The sequence below is a fragment of the Camelus dromedarius genome, chromosome X, assembly GCF_036321535.1.
Source record: "Camelus dromedarius isolate mCamDro1 chromosome X, mCamDro1.pat, whole genome shotgun sequence".
Taxonomy (NCBI): Eukaryota; Metazoa; Chordata; class Mammalia; order Artiodactyla; family Camelidae; genus Camelus; species Camelus dromedarius.
In genome coordinates this window covers 37,163,311-37,175,186 of record NC_087472.1, presented here as the reverse complement: position 1 = coordinate 37,175,186, position 11,876 = coordinate 37,163,311, and the positions used below count along the sequence as shown (strand labels likewise).

The 11,876-nt window shown below is 39.1% G+C and overlaps 1 protein-coding gene and 1 non-coding gene across 2 annotated transcripts; both read right to left on the bottom strand.

Annotated features, from left to right (window-relative positions):
• Positions 1-306: 306 nt before the first annotated feature.
• On the bottom strand, positions 307-806 carry SERTM2 (serine rich and transmembrane domain containing 2). The gene has a single exon (XM_064482693.1). It carries the CDS (start codon positions 595-597, stop codon positions 325-327), a length of 273 nt encoding a protein of 90 aa, XP_064338763.1. The 5' UTR covers positions 598-806; the 3' UTR covers positions 307-324.
• A 318-nt stretch (positions 807-1,124) lies between these two features.
• On the bottom strand, positions 1,125-8,086 carry LOC116151046 (uncharacterized). Its single transcript, XR_010379322.1, has 4 exons — positions 7,898-8,086; positions 7,646-7,742; positions 4,235-4,350; positions 1,125-1,390 (listed from the first exon to the last, which is right to left on the bottom strand). It is a non-coding gene; the product is annotated as an uncharacterized LOC116151046 (transcript).
• Positions 8,087-11,876: the final 3,790 nt, after the last annotated feature.

Sequence of the window (11,876 nt, the reverse complement as noted above, 5' to 3'; positions counted from 1 at the left end):
TGCGTTTTTTATAACAGCTGCATATGAATTTCTGTGGTCTGAGGTTTGCTCAAGGCCCAGGCTCTCTTTGGTTACCATGGAAACCTGTCCTCCCAACCAGCTGCCATTTCCTATATTCCTGGCAGAGAATGAGTCTTAAACCTCTTAGGTATCCCACAAGCAGAGTCAAGATAAAGAAAAACACAAAGAAAACATGAACGACTTGTTAAATGAACAACTTATTGATTTCCTACGTGGGAAGCTACATGCAACAAAGTAAGCGTTCCTGGACATTAATGGACAAGAGTTCACTGAGATCCACAAATACTCACTTTCGTTCTGACTTTAAGGAGTGGGGATTCGACTCTGCATCTCTACATCTGTGAACTGAGGAACACTTTCTGTGCTCTCAGAGGTGATGGGTGAGATGACATGTTTGAGTCGAAGAAGCATTGTGAAGAGTAGGATGAGGAGAATGGCCAGGAGGCTCAGGAATAAGCCCACGTACATATACAGGTTGGAATACCTATCTGAAGTAGTGTCCACCTCTGTTGCCAGGGTGGGGAAATGGGCCCGCCCAGTGAGATTTCCATGATACTTGAAATGTACCTCTGTCATCACTCAAGACTTGAGTTGGTACCTGTTTCTATTTGATTTCTATTGGCCTTGAGGCATTCCACAGTCACTTAGACTGTTTCTGAATATGCTGGAGGTGTTCTAACAATCTCATACAAAGTGATCACAACCGGAGTCAAGTCAGTAGTGCACAAGCAAGAAAATGGTGATGTTCTAATTTGGCAATTGCCACACCCTCTCTATCTTCCAGCACAGCATCCCTCTCCCAAATAGCTTTTATCAGAATGTCTTACTTAATCATCAAAAAAAAAAGTAAAATCTTTTATTTCCCACAGTCCTACTCATATACTGATTAAAATAAATGTGGTGAAACTGCTTTATAATACTGATATGGGCACAAGAATGTCTCAGAGTATTAAATCAGACTTTTCACTATGTTTTGGTAGAGGGAGAAAGAGCTGTATTTTATCTACAGCTCATCTAAATGTGTGCATTAATGACGTGTATTTATTAATTGGGTTCTCCTGTGAGGAGACTTTCTAAAAGCTTTTGTATATTTCAGGCTCAGATATCTCAGTTTTTACCCTTCTTGTCTTTTTGAATCCCCTGTAAGGATGAAGCTTGTAAGGTTTCTTCCAGCTGCCACAACTTGAGGGTTCGAAGTCTAAAGGACGTGACTTTTCTACAGTTTTGTTGACATCCCTCACTGTAGGCCAGAGGGAAAGTGTTGTCAGACCTGGTAATTCTCAGATGGAGGAGACCTCAGAGATGCTGACAGTGGTAGGTCTAGGCTCAGAAGATTTGACTCTTAAAATTCTTCAACAGATTTATTTTCCTGAAAATCAAAAATAAAAATGAAAGATTTGTGTATGTAAGAAAAACAGATGGCAATTTCTTTTGAAACAAAAATTAACTGATGTATTGCAAAATGCCTTGCTATGGGAAAATCAGTTTCAAAATGATATCGGGAGTTTTTATTGCTTTGAATCCTTTTTTTTTCTAAGTGGTAACTAGCTGTTACAAGGTTAAAGAAAAATTCAAATCACAGAACAGCAGCTAATAACTAGGCTAGATTAGGACGGTGTTATCTAAACTAAGTGGTCATAAAATTTACCTGAAGTACTTATTAAAATACAGACCCTGGGCCCCAATCTAGACCTTCTGAATCATAATCTCCACAGTAGGGATTTGGTCACCACTCTAGAGAGTCAGATTTTATTGGTCTGGGGTGGGGTCCAAGCACTGGTATTTTTAAAAAGCTCCCCAAGTGTCTCTAAAGTGCAGCCAGGACTGCAAACCACTGTTCTAGATTAACCAGGAAAGCCTAGCACTGAAATAAAGACCTAAATCTAAGGATTCATTTTTCAAACCCCAAGTCCCAGTGCCATGGGTCACTTTAACAAATCATGGAATTTTCAGAAATGCAGGCTTCCTTCAATTTTGTTTTTGTGTTCTATTTCTCTCGTTTAGGTCTATGGGTTGAGTATACACTCCCCCTCACTTTACAATCAATATTTGTAGATCACAAGTAATTGAAAGGGTATGTTTGTTCTGAGCAAAGAATTGCATCTTTCATTATTGGTAAAGACAGAACCTTGTCTTTATTGGCATAAACATTCCACTGTGTAAATAGGAGCAACCATTTACTGTTGAAGGCTTCCAAAATGTTTTAGCTTGTTTTTTCCAAACATACATTTTGAATATGGGTGACTAAAATAAACAATATAAACCACCATAACCTGTCAAACTTCTATGTGCCATAGTAGCAGAGAGCTGACAATGTAGCCTAGTTCTGTCGCTTGTTAACATGCCCAAGGAGAATTAATAGAAACAGCTCCAACAATCACATTACTCTTCCTATAATCTTGAATTTTGTCCCCAGCCTGGGAACCCTTCAGCTTAAAGTTTATATTCACTAGCCCATGTTACTGTATTTTCTGTGATCTGCTTCTTAGCCTATCTACCTATTGCCCCTACCACCCATGCAGAGCCACCTGGTTCACAAGAAACAAGAGCAAAGAGACAGGGTTTCTTTCCACTGTCTTTGGAAACACTTTTGCAATACTTAAAGGTGCATCTATTTTGATTTCTGATTCACTGAAAAGTGGGAAAGACAATCACAGTAGGTGTCCTTTTGTTCCCTAGAAACATCAGCCCCAAAGGCAGTGGTTCACCTGAGTAGCTTGTCACAAATGCAGATCTCAGGGTCTGCTCTTGGGAGCTCTTTCTTCCCAGACCAATTGGTTCTTGACTTTGCTTGTTCTCCCATATCCAGTTTTTCTCAAGAGTGTGAGGCATGGACCCCCTACATCATTTAAAATGTAGACTCCTAGGCCGTTCCCCAGGCCTACTGAATTCTAATATCTTGGATCAAGGCCCTGGAATATGCATTCTAAGCGCAAGATTTTCAGGTGATTCTTTGCATATCGAACTCTGAGAGTTAACTATCAATTTTCTGTATAGTCAGTTTACAATGTATCAATTTCTGGTGTACAGTCAGTTTTTCTATCTAGATAGCCCAGCTAAAGAATATAGCTAATCTGTCCTATTGGCTGTCTGGGGACTCTGCTTTTAAAGAAACTATTTAAAAGAGTGCTACAAGTTGAATTATGTCCCTTCAAAGTATATGTTGAAGTCCTAACACCCAGTACCTGTGAATGTGACTTTATTTGGAAAAAGGATCTTTGAAGATGTAATCAATTTAAAATGAGGTCATCAGGTTGGCGCTCATCCAATATGACTGGTGTCCAGACAAGACAGAGACATACAGTGGAAGGCAGAGGTAGATTGGAGGGAAGCTTCTAGAAACCAAGGGATGCCAAGGATTGCCAGTAAAAATCTGAAGCTAGAGGAGCCAAGAAAGGATTTTACCCTCCAGATTGCCAAGGGAGCATGGCTCTGCTAATGCCTTGATTTCAGACTTCTAGCCTCTAGACCTAAGAGAATACATTTGTTGTTTTAAGCCACCCGATTTGAGGTACTTTGTTTATGGCAGCCCTAGGAAACGAATACACAGAGTAATCACCCTGAGGCCCTAGTGTTTTGTAACCTTTGGGGCAATGTTCCTCGTTGTGTTCCAAGGAAGTCCCTTCATCAGAATCACCTGGAAGAAATCAATGCTAAGTGTCAAAATCATAAGTGGATATACTGTGTGCTGTACGAGGGCTGAGATACATAGAGAGAAATCTACTTTGGAGAGGTAAAAAAGAGAGAGATAGAGAGAAAATTATAAAATTATGGTGGCTTTTCTCTTGAGTATATGCTGTAAAGATAAATGACTAAGGTGTGCATTAAAGGAACAAATTGTAAAAGAGTAGAAAAAGTGGGTTATTTTAATGTTTCTACTTTTTCAACCAGTGTTTCACTGACTAAGATTACTAGTACCATTTAAAATTACAGTAAGACTGTATTTAAGATGTGACACTGGGAATGCTTGAATTAGAGGAAAGGAAATTGAATATTACATAAAGGTTAAAAAAAATCACCTGGAAGATTTGTGTTACAAATGCAGATTTCGAGGCCTTTTCTTTTGCTTGCTAGATCAGAATCTCTGGGGATAGGACCCTGAAATCTACATTTGTGACAAGCTCCCCACTGAGAGTTTCTAAGTTTCAAGGAATGGTTTCCAGTCCCTGCTGCCCTCTCGATCACTTATTCAACTTTTTGAAAAGATGAATACCTGGGTCGTTTCTTCAGAGGTTCTGATTCAGGAGGTTTGTGTGGAGCACGAACAGCTGTAGAGCTTAAAGCTCCACAGGTGATTCTGACAAGCAGCCAGGACTGGGAAGTGCCACTCTACAAAGAGAACAGAGCACTTTAGATTCAGGACTCATGACAGTACCGCACAGCCCACTTGGAGGCATTGCTTTATCACCTGGCCTCCAGAAGACAAGTAGAAGACAACTAAACACTCACTGCTAGTGCAATCCAAGTGGGAAAAGCCTCTATGGTGCTATAGTATCTTTTTAGTCTCCTCTGGACCTCCAAATACACAGATTTGGAGAAATTCCACTCCTTGGTTTGGCACACGGTCATCATGGTTGTATCCAGGGTCTCTTTTATTTGCTTACTTAGTAACACCCATGGACAAACACCTGTGAACAAACACCTCCCACCTTTACGATTGAGAATAATAATTTACATGGCATCTACCTATGCTCCTCCCTATCTCATCCTACTACCCACTCCTCCCCAGAAATTATCGATACTCTGAATTTTGTTCATCGTTACCTTGCTTTTAAACACACACACACACACACTGCCCTGTGCATAAACACTATGTTGTTGAGTTTTATTTTGAACTTTATTTTAAAAAGTGTCAAGCTATATGTAATCTTCAATTTGCTCTTTTTACTCTACATTCCATTACTATATGATTTATTTATAACTATTCTTATAGGATGCAAAAGGAATAAAGATTTGGTAGCCCACATATTTCCTTTGAGGATCCTTATTATAGCCTTTGGACTTTACTCCATTCTCCTTAGCTTGGCATTCAAGGCTCTTAATGCCCTAGTCCTGGCTGACCTTAATTCCTCCCACTACCCTCCTTTCCAATCAAGCTGTAATGCTCATTGTCACCTACTTCCCTGCCTCCATGTCTTTGTTTGATCAGTTCCTTCCATATTTGCACATCTCTGCTTGGGGGAAATGCTACCGTTCTTCATAGTTCAGCTCATAAAACCAACCTTGATTTCCCATCCAAATCCTAATTCGCACAGGCTTTGTATCTTTCCTAGAGAAGATACATTCACCTAATATTGTAAATATCTATTTGCTTTGGTTTTCCCCCAAATTGTAATTTATAAACCTCCTGAGCATCTTTTTCAGCCTTCTATCCTTTATATAACCATGTTTGCAGTAGCTGCTCAATAATTATTAATAAGTGCATGGGTATGACTAAAGAAATGCACTGAGCACTGACAGTTTGAGGAAAAGTGCAGTGTTATCTCTGTTCTAATAGCTAATATACCTTGGGGAAGGGCCTGAAACTCCCTTTTATTTTAATTCCCCTCCCCCACTCCCCTATCTCTTATTGTGCAAAGGAGACTAAATTCCTGATTATAATCTGGAATTAAGGAATAATCACTTTGTTAGAAACTCTGCTCTTGAATGACTATTTCAGCTACATGTTTTAAAGGAAAAGTACATGGAATGGGTTTACAGCCTTAAGTTTTAGAAAGTTCAGTTGTGTCTATAGATGCTTTTCAGTAACAATTGATAATGCTGTCTCCTACACAGTTGACCCTGAATTGTCCTTAGGTCTAAATATTTGTTAAATATTTATTAGAATTCTGTGAAGCTTGGAGAAGCTGTAGAGAACAATGAACCCATGTACAGTTGTCAATTTCTTTGAACACTTCATTTGAGGAAAGACTAATCGTATTTCTTAAAACCTCTACAGTCTGCAGAACACCAAACACCCTGGTCATTTCAAACAAGTCTATTGATTTAATTTCTTAAATCCATTAAGGATTTTGAAATGTGTAAATGAAAAGTTAGGTGTTGGGATGTCCTCTTTGTTACTCTGCTCCTGTATCTGTGACAACTTCTCATAAAGGCCTTCCAAACAGGATTGCCATAGCTCTCTTTGCTAACTAATTAATGAGTTGCACAGATAATGTGATTGCTCTATTGAAATCTCAGGGCCATTTGGAAAGAAAAACAATCATGCAATTTCAAAAGAAATCAAAATCCTATTCTAAAGGATCTGATTTTTGTAGAAAGACCCTTATAGAATTTTAGTATCCTGCAGTCCTCGGAAAGCTCATAAAGTGAAAATCAGTCTCTAGTCTTTGTAACAGCGATAGAAAGTTGCTGAGGGATAAAGGTGAGAGTGAGGGATAGGAAAAAGGATAAGGAATTAGGAAAAGAAAGGAGGGGAGATGGAGAGAAGAGGGACGAGGAAAGGAAGGAAATATGAGGAGTGAGTCAGGTGATGAGGAATGTGGGAATGGATAAGAGGTGGGAGGAAATGAGTACTTAGGAGGTAGAGGTGAAGATATGAAGCAGGAAAACACTGGGAAAGAGGAAGAACGGAAAAGGGGAGAGAAGTTGGGTGAAAGCACAAATGGAAAGACATTAACAATAATTGGCTAGTGTCCAACATTAGCCTGAACATCCAGTTTACTTCACTTCTAATGTAAATCAAAACACTCGCAAGCAATGTGAATGCACCTCTGATTTTCTGACTGTGTGTTTTGTCATTAACTTGGTAAATCAAAATCTTGGTGTAAAAAAAAAACAAATAACAAAAAAGAAACAAAACAACCACTTCTTGTGTTTTTGGTATGAACATTGAAATGCCAAATCTTCAGTAATATTCGACATCAGCATAGTATACATAACCCACAGAAGCAAAATGACATACACACCCAGATCACGAATTTCGCTCCTTAAAATGAGAAGGGAATGTGGAGCTTTCTCCATCAATCAACCCTGAGAGGGATTCCTAGGGTGAAACTTGTTTCTAATAAGAGAAACAAAGTTCTGTGTGGAATTCCAAAATTAGATTGACGTTTATTCAGCAAACCTTGAGTGCCAACCAAGTACCAGATGAGTGCAGGGGATATAGAGAAGAATGTAACCTGATCCCTGTTTTGGTCCTCAAGCTGCTCCCCGTAGTTATTTTTGCTTTTTCTTCAATGTGATAAAGTTCTGAAAGCAATTCACTCATGATTTTACATTTTTCTGAACGGCACCTGCCTATATAATTCCAGAGCTGAAATCCCACCACATAGCTAACGAAAAGGATCAGAGGAACAATTCAGAAGAGACAGTCAAAACTCTCAACTGCAACAGCTTTCAAGAGTTAATGCATTCTGTTTGTATTTATCTGCCCAGGGTAGGAGAGAGAAAACTAAAGGAGGTGGGAGCTGTTAGAGTAGCTAGTTCCACGGCAGCCTGTGAAAAAAACAATTCCAGCTGCAAGTGCTTCTTCAATAGCTGGAGCCATTAAGCAATAAGCTTCTCAAGTGGGAGTTGCTGTATCTTCTACGGCAGATGGTGCCTATTTGTCACACCTGCCGATAAATAAAATACCACTCATTTCATCGTGAATAACATCATAATATTTCCAAATCTCTCTTACCTTTCCTGGCTCACAGAATGAATGGGGTTGGTCATTTAAGGATCTCTTCTGAAGCTTGCACCGACCGGCAACTTGTTCAGGTACATCTCTGGAATATCTGGAAAACAGAATGAAAGCCTTGTTTTGCCAAGGAAGCAGGACTATGTTCATGCAAAGTATGCTTTCTCTTTCATCTTCCTAAAGAATTAAACCTTTCCAGCGCAAAACAGAAAAGCACCCTATTAGTTATTTAAAATGCCAGTTTCCACTTACAGCTTCAGAGTGCAGTTTCAGATGCCTGCTCCTTATAAACTCCAAAAAGCCGAAAGAAGTGTCTGTTTGGATGTATATACACTGTCTGGAACACTTGAATGGAAGCAGCCTGAATAGTTAAGTCCCCAGTTCCTCTTTCGTAGGCAACAGTTTATAGAGTATGCGGGAAAGGTAGTGATTCAGCGCTGCTCTGCCTTAGCGGTGTGGAGCCCGAGAGGGAGGAGATAAGAGAGAAGCTGAGAAGCAAAGTTTGTACAAGCCTTCCACTTTAACCCCTTCGAGGCCTCTTCATGAATCTGTAGGATTAGTGAAGGCTCCCAGTTTTTGTAAAAACCTCTTCATATGACATTTACGGGTATTAGCTCTCCTGCTCAATTCAAGAGGTTTTTCATCTTAGGTTTTATAGTAATGTATGCTTAGAATTGAAATCAAACATGGCAGGATGTAGTGGTATTTAAATAATTCCATCTTTACAAATAGAATGTGTGCATATGTATGTTCCCAGGTTTGGAAAACATTTTTTTAAGTACCACATGAAGACTTTTATTTTGAATTTTTTGTGGAGATTAAACATCAGTCTTGAAATCTAGGTCTGAGTTTCTGGTTGGGGGTCTAAGCTTTAGGTAGAATATCTTTGAAGAAGACCTATCTATCCAGGGTACATATTCCATTATAAATGATTCATCCAACTAGTTTAAATGCCCTTACTGTGTTTTTATATATATGACAAGAGGAAGGAGATTGACATTTCTTGAGTGCCTACTCTGTGTCAAGCATTTAAAGTAGAGAATTTCATTTAATCCTCACAACAGTCCTGTGACTTGGATATTATTACCCTCATTTTGCAAACAAGGATATCGAGGCTCAGAGATGAAGTATATCATGCAGTTTAGTATTGGAACGGGTATTTGAAAAGAAGGCAGTACGATCCCAAAGTCTCTGCTCTTTTCTCTGTAGCAGTGGTTCTTAACCTTTTGTGGGTCTTGGATTCCTTTGAGAACCTAATGAAAGCTATGGACCATCCCCTTCCTCAGAAATAGGCATATAATTTCCATGTTCCATAACCTCCAGGTTAAGAATAGCGGAATGTCCTCATGTTACTTTTCCAATATTATAAAATCATTAGTGCATTGTTCATCCAACAACTCATGGTCATCAACAATTTTTATTATGAAATTAATAATAATAATAGTATAATAATAACAATTCAATCTTCAGGAAATTACTGCAGTGCTTTTTCCTTTATCCACAAATTCTCCTTAACAAGTCTTGCATCTTTTATCTTTTCATTTCCCTCATTCTAGTGATTACAATGGTTTGAGATTCTCCTTAAAATCCTTAGTACATTATCAACATAATCTAAGACCTTGCAGAACATGCTGGGGGTTTCTCAGACTGGAGTAGTATGCTCAAGATTCTTGAAACTACAGGGTAAAACATAATGTATTTTTCTAGAGGATCAATTTTATTTGAAATTTCAGATAGAGAGAACATAGGCAATTTAAGTGATAATTTTCAACATAGTTTATATTACAATAAACATATATTGCAGAATAAAATGCAAACATTGTATATACTTTTACAATCAAGCATGAGATTTCAGAGAAATGTTGCACTTGCTGTGGTGCCTCTTTGGGCTACCCAGACTTCTCCAGGGATATATGTTCCTTCTATTCTGCCATTTGGGATATTTTGGTGGAAAAGTTTGAAGATTGTGTTGTAATAAAAAGACTATGGATTTTGATGTCAGATAGACCTGGGTTTCAGCCTCAGTTTTGATCTGTATTTTCTGGGTTACCTTGAGGAATTCAATTAATTTCTCAGTTCTATCATCTGTGAAAAAGGGGAGAACTATCTTCATGAGGATTATATGAGAAAACATCTCTAAAGCATGCCCTACATGGTAGATGCTCAATAAATGTTAATGTTGTCATCTCAATTTTTAAATGTCAAAAGAGAATGAGACTATTTGAATATAACTGGAGATTTCCTGAGGGGTAGTCTAACATTTCCCAGCTAATAAGGGAGAAAAAAGGCCTTAGATAACATTAAAATTCAAGTTTCCAGGAAGACATAATAGATATGCTACAATAGATGGGAAAATCCAAAGCCAGATCATGATATACAGAATTTACAAAGGAAATGCTCCAGAACAGTTTCCAGGAAATAAAAAGTCAGATTGTGGAGGAGATTGGGAAGGAAAACCTGTGAAAATATTTCTTTGCAGAGATCTATTGCCAGGCTAAGGCTCCACTCCACCTTCCACAGGAGTGCTGGAGCGGTGGAGGTATTACCTCCTTCAACTCAACCCTAGTGCGAGGGGCTTCACCAGACCACTCAGAGAGCTTGACAGTTGTTCCCTGAAGTAGGGGCAGAGAATTGGAGCTATACTTCATTCCAAGAAAGCTAATGTGGCCCTTGGCAGGAAGACAGGGTTGACTGTGTTAGGATTGGCCAGCATTCCCAGAATTTGTCAGGCAAAGGATGTTTGAATGTTTCCTGGGAATCAAGAGGGTGCCATGCAAAAGAGGGAGCTGAGGTACGGGGTCACATTGGACCCTGTCCAACAGAGTCACCTAGAGGGGTGTAGAGGCCCCAGGAAAAAAAAAAAAGGCTGGAAATTACTAAGATAACTGTCAGATTCCTAGAGGTTGAGGAAAGAGTTGTAAACTACCAATCTGAATATAAATTATAAACCCAGGTCTGCCAAATTCCAAGAGAGGGGTAGTTCAGTGATGGAGATGTTTAAAGAATCCAAAGAAGAGCCAGAGACTCAGAGAGTGGGAAGCCATTTGTTTTACCAAGGAAGAAATGACTGATCCCTTTACTTCTCTTCCCTGTTCCTGCTTCCACCCTGGTGAGTGTCCAAATAGGAGCTGGCAAGTGGGGAGATAAAGAAGAAAATCTATCATCCCGCACATCTCCAAAGGCAGATGGTCATCACCTACAGGCCTCAGCATGGGGTGGGAGGGGGGACCTTATTTCTGAGTAAAGCCTGAAAAATTTGATTAATATCTTGGATGGAAATATGTTCTAATTACTGAATCAAGACTGTTTTGTGACTTTGAGTGATCTTAGGACTTTTTTATTCTTGAAGAAATGTCATGTGATTTGTCCAAGTTTCCATCCAAGGTTAGGGAAATTTTACCAAAGGAGTACATATTATTTGCAATTAAGAGATAAAATAAAGTTGTGTTTTAATTCTATCATAAATTATACTTTAAAAATACTGATTATGCACATTAATTCATTCCTTCATTTAATGAATATCTGAGTGCCTATTATGTGCCAGGCATTGTACCAGGAATAGGACATACAGTGAAATGCAATATAGTCCTTGCTTTCAAATTGCTTATGGTCTATGGCAGGGGTCAGCGAAGGCTGACATTTCTCTATAAAGGGCAAGATACTAAATATTTTAGGCTTTGAGGGACACTTAAGGTCCCTGTTGCATAATCTTTTTTTAACCAACTCTATAAAAATGCAAAGCCATTCTTAAGTGCTATACGCAACAAGGCCATGGGTCAGATTTAGCCCATGGGCTGTAGTTTGCTGTCTCCTAATGTGTGGAGGAAACAAATTTTTAAAAACCATCAATTATCTTACATTTATTATGATTGAAGATGTGTTTAGGGCACTTAGGGAGGAGACACAGAAGAGCATTGCCTGACTCTGATTGGGGAATCAGGGCTTCCTGGAAGCAGCAATGTTGATTTGAGACCTGAAGGTTGAGTAAGAGTTGGTCAGGGTTAAAGGAGATGAATGGTATTCAAGGCAGAGGGAGCTGCCTGTACAGAGGCACCAAGGCTCTGCCTTGACAGAGTTTCTCTCACTTTAGAAATTACAGAAGGGGAAACTGAACCTTACAGAGGTAGTTTGCTTAAGGTCACACAACTAGTAAGTGATGGAGCCTAGAGTCTTAACCCAGGTGTGTCTGAGTCTAAACCTATGCTCTTAGCTACTGTATCATGTTCCTGCC

Excerpts from the sequence above, each read along its gene's own strand:
- SERTM2 (XM_064482693.1), bottom strand. The coding sequence starts at position 597 with ATGACAGAGGTACATTTCAAGTATCATGGAAATCTCACTGGGCGGGCC.